This window comes from Papaver somniferum, chromosome 3, assembly GCF_003573695.1.
Source record: "Papaver somniferum cultivar HN1 chromosome 3, ASM357369v1, whole genome shotgun sequence".
Lineage (NCBI taxonomy): Eukaryota > Viridiplantae > Streptophyta > Magnoliopsida > Ranunculales > Papaveraceae > Papaver > Papaver somniferum.
This window is the reverse complement of record NC_039360.1, coordinates 99,970,726-99,974,602: the sequence shown is the minus strand read 5'-3', so window position 1 is coordinate 99,974,602 and position 3,877 is coordinate 99,970,726. Positions and strand designations below refer to the sequence as shown.

The 3,877-nt window shown below is 36.6% G+C and overlaps 2 protein-coding genes across 2 annotated transcripts; both read left to right on the top strand.

Annotated features, from left to right (window-relative positions):
* The first annotated feature begins 230 nt into the window (after positions 1-230).
* LOC113359789 (cold-regulated 413 inner membrane protein 1, chloroplastic-like) lies at positions 231-950 on the top strand. Its single transcript, XM_026603368.1, has one exon. It carries the CDS (start codon positions 231-233, stop codon positions 948-950), a length of 720 nt encoding a protein of 239 aa, XP_026459153.1.
* A 1,067-nt stretch (positions 951-2,017) lies between these two features.
* Positions 2,018-3,599, top strand: LOC113356965 (F-box protein SKIP23-like). The gene has a single exon (XM_026600204.1). The coding sequence runs from the start codon at positions 2,181-2,183 to the stop codon at positions 3,369-3,371; it is 1,191 nt and encodes a 396-aa protein (XP_026455989.1). The 5' UTR covers positions 2,018-2,180; the 3' UTR covers positions 3,372-3,599.
* The last annotated feature ends 278 nt before the right edge of the window (positions 3,600-3,877 follow it).

Below are 3,877 nucleotides of genomic sequence, written 5' to 3'. Positions count from 1 at the left end.
ATTTTGGCGACAGAATAGGTAGAGTCATGTTCACTATGATCTGTACAAATTCATAATATCTCTTCTCCATGAACAAATCATACAAAAATATCTCTTCTCAAAATATAAAGAGAACTGAAAACATCTCTCACTAGTCACTCACTCCGTTACCTTGCTCAGCTTACTCACTTTGTCTTGCCGATTCTTTCACCAAAGTTGTTCAGATCCTCCGATTATAGGAATTAGAAAAAATGTTGTCTCTTGCACTCTGCAACCCAAACCCACAATTTCATCTCCACTCTTACAACAAGAATAATCTCTCTAATTCTCAGTTGATTAGATCACAACACCAACCAAAACAAAATCTAAAACTAGGGTTACCCTTTTCTTCTTCTTCATTGTCACTCAATGGCAACCAAAACCCCCTTAAATTTAACACCAATAATAAGAATCAGTTGATGAGAAAGAGAAATGGAAAATCACTTGGAGCAGTTTGTTACCAGTCAACTGCTTCATTGTTGGCTCCTCCAAACCTTCAATGGGTTTGTGTAATTGCTTCAGCAGTTTTAATGGTTGTCAAAGGAACTGCAATTCCAAAATCAGTTCTTGTTCCTTTGTTTATCTTACAAGCACCTAGAGAGATCTTTAATTGGATCAAGGGTGAATATGGTGTTTGGACAATTTTCGCGGCTCTTGTCTTTAAACTGTTTTATTATATTCCATCACAATTGGAATTACCCCTTTATGCAATGTTGTTTGTGATTGCTTCTCCTTATCAAGTAACTAATCTAAGAGGAACCGAAGCTGGTTCTCTTATTTCTTTGTGCATTGCAGGGTTCCTGGCTTTTCAGCATTTCAGAGGGGTAGGAGATGTAAAGAAAGGATTTGAGCAAAATTCTATTCTTGCTACTGTTGGTATTATCTGTATCACTCTTGCTCCATTGTTGCTTTTGGTTGGATCAAGAGTATGAATGAATCTGTCTGTGGTGAAAGATTTTAGGAATAAAACTGAGACTGTGTAATCCCTTTTTTATGTAGATTTATTTGTAACTGAAGTAGAATAAAAGTGTGTTACACTAACTAGAAAAAGAAAGAAAAAAAATGCTCAACTTTCTTATTTTGTAATGGTAATCATATGTAAATCTCTAAGATCATCAATTCTGAATTCCATTTTAAGATTATTGAAGTTGTGAATTATGATCGTCTTTCTTTAAATGTAAAATCTAGTTAGAGATGCCATGGTATTTTGGGGTGTAAATTTCTATTTGTGATATCATTTTATTGTTCACTGGAATAATGGATTTCTATAAATGGCATTCCTATGGAAGTTTCTATTTTCGGAATGTTTTGGAGTAAGAAACTAGACTGTCCAGAGGGTTGGGATGGATGCTATTTGGTTTGAACATTGAGTTTGTGCAAAATTTGAGACGAATCAGGAAGCTGAAGGATTGCCATGATTATGCATGTTGCAGACTTGTTATTTCTAAATCTAACAGTGTCACTGCACTAGTAAAAGCAGCTGATCCGTCAACTAATTGCGCCGCTGACTCAATTGTGCCTGCATAATCTGGTTGAGATCATTGTGAATTTCTAAGGTTGCATAGGTTAATCTGACTGGTAGTTCACCACTAACTATGTTGTGTCTGCTTAATTTGCCTGCTTTTTGAGTTCATCCTGATTCCTGCTGCTTGGTATAATGTTAAACTCTGACTTCATGTCTATATCAGATCATAAGAATTAAGTAGCAGAGATGAATAGCTTTAGTGATATGATACCGTTCTTAGGTTGGTGCTGCCTGGGGCATTGAAAACTAGGAACCAGTTTCATTAATATGCCGAAGAACAACAATTAGATAGACTCCGACTTGCTTGAATGGTTCTAATTCTTTCAACTTGGCATTCTCTGATTAGTTGACAAACGAAGTTAGCTCCCCACTCCACATCCAATGATTTATTACATGGGACCCGCATTTTGTAAAATTCCTTTTTCATGTCTCTATAGGAGTCCAAACTCCAAAGGTCTTCTAATATATGTGGAGTTCTGTTCTGACTTCTGATTAAGCCAGCCAACCAACCACATACAAACTTCATCTATTCTTTCTCATCTTCTTGATCAAATTCCATGTACCAGAACCTATTGATTTCTTTTCATTTCTGTTTTCATTCATATATGTTTCTGAATTCTTGAAACAGAATATAACTATGGAAGTTGATTGGTCTGATCTTCAATCTGATTTGCTAGAGTCCATAGCCAGAAAATTGACAATCTATGCTGATTACATCAGAATCCGAGCAGTCTGTAAAAAGTGGCGATCAGTTCTATTACCTAAACCTCATCAGTTACCTTGTCAACTTCCATGGTTAATGCTTCGTTCGGGATCGCGTAGTGAAACCCGTCGTGGTTTCTTCAATATAACAGAAAACAAAGTTCATCGTTTGAAATTACCAGAGGCACAACGAAGGCGATGCTGTGGGTCTTCACAAGGATGGCTTGTGTTAATAGAACATAGCCCAATTATCCTTCTTTTGAACCCGCTCACAAGAACTCAATTTCAGCTTCCACCACTGACAACTTTCCCAAATGTATTGGATTTCAACATTCACAAGGTAGGCAAAGAGTATCTTCTCCAAGTTTCATCGGACGGAAGTCAATATACACGGAACTTGAATGAAATGCGAATTTTGTTCATTAAGAAAGTCATTTTATCTTCAAGACCTACTTCGGTCACCGACAATTACATAGCGGTTGCAATTCTTAATGAAACATGGGAATTGGCCTTCTGCAAGAAGGGAATTGAATCATGGACAATGATAGATGATGCTCGATCTTACTGTGAAGATGTTATCTATTACAAAAGCCTATTCTACGCCGTAAACAAGAAAGGATCTCTCGCAATTTGTGATGTTAATGGTATTGCTCCGCTAGTGACACTAATGTCACCAGTATTGCCCTTCTCTGTTTCTAATGCTGATGTGCTATATTTGGTTGCTTCATCTGGTGAATTATTACTAGTTACAAGGTATCTTGACCTTGTAAATGATCCTTTGCTCGAATTTGCGTCCTATAAAACAGTTGGTTTCAATGTTTTCGAATTAGATGTTAGCTCAATTCCCAAATGGGTTGAGGTAAAAAGTTTAGGCGATCAAATGTTGTTCTTGGGTACAAATTCGTCATTGTGTTTATTAGCTTCTGAGTTTTCAGGATGCCAAGGGAATTCTATATATTTCACAAATGACTACTCCGAAGCTAACGACGAAGGAATACATGGGAACCATGACTCGGGCGTGTTCAATATGGGAGATCGTAGTATTGAAGCATTACCATATTGTACTACTGGCTATGACTGGTCGTTTTTGCCTCCTCCTGTATGGCTTACACCTAACCCATGGTAAGATTGGATTCCTATATAAATGTGCTGTTCAAAAATTCAAAAAATAAGGCATTTGGTTTTGTACATACTGTATTCACTACTATGTTATGCCAGTAAAGCTACCTTGTGTTATTAGCAATTTAGTTTGGAAAACACAAACTCTGTCACATTGATTACATTTCTTCTTTCTTCTTTTTTTGTGTACTTATCATATTGTTATTATGGACTCACGGAGCAATTACATAGTGTTTTCCAATTAGCAAACTAGCAACCATGCTGAAATCAACACATCTCATTGATCTTGATTGCTAAAAGCCGGTACCAGAGGGCTACGGTTTTAGTGATCCGACGGTCAAAATCGGTTTTAACTTTTTCTTTTCCTCACATGAAACGGTACCCCTGCTATTGGTACTGATCGTTGTCGTATGTGTCAAAAATAATTCACTTTCTTACTTAATAAAATATAAATGAAATATAAGATAAGAAAGAGTTCGTTCCCACAGAGAGGTAATTGTTGTTATAAAATTC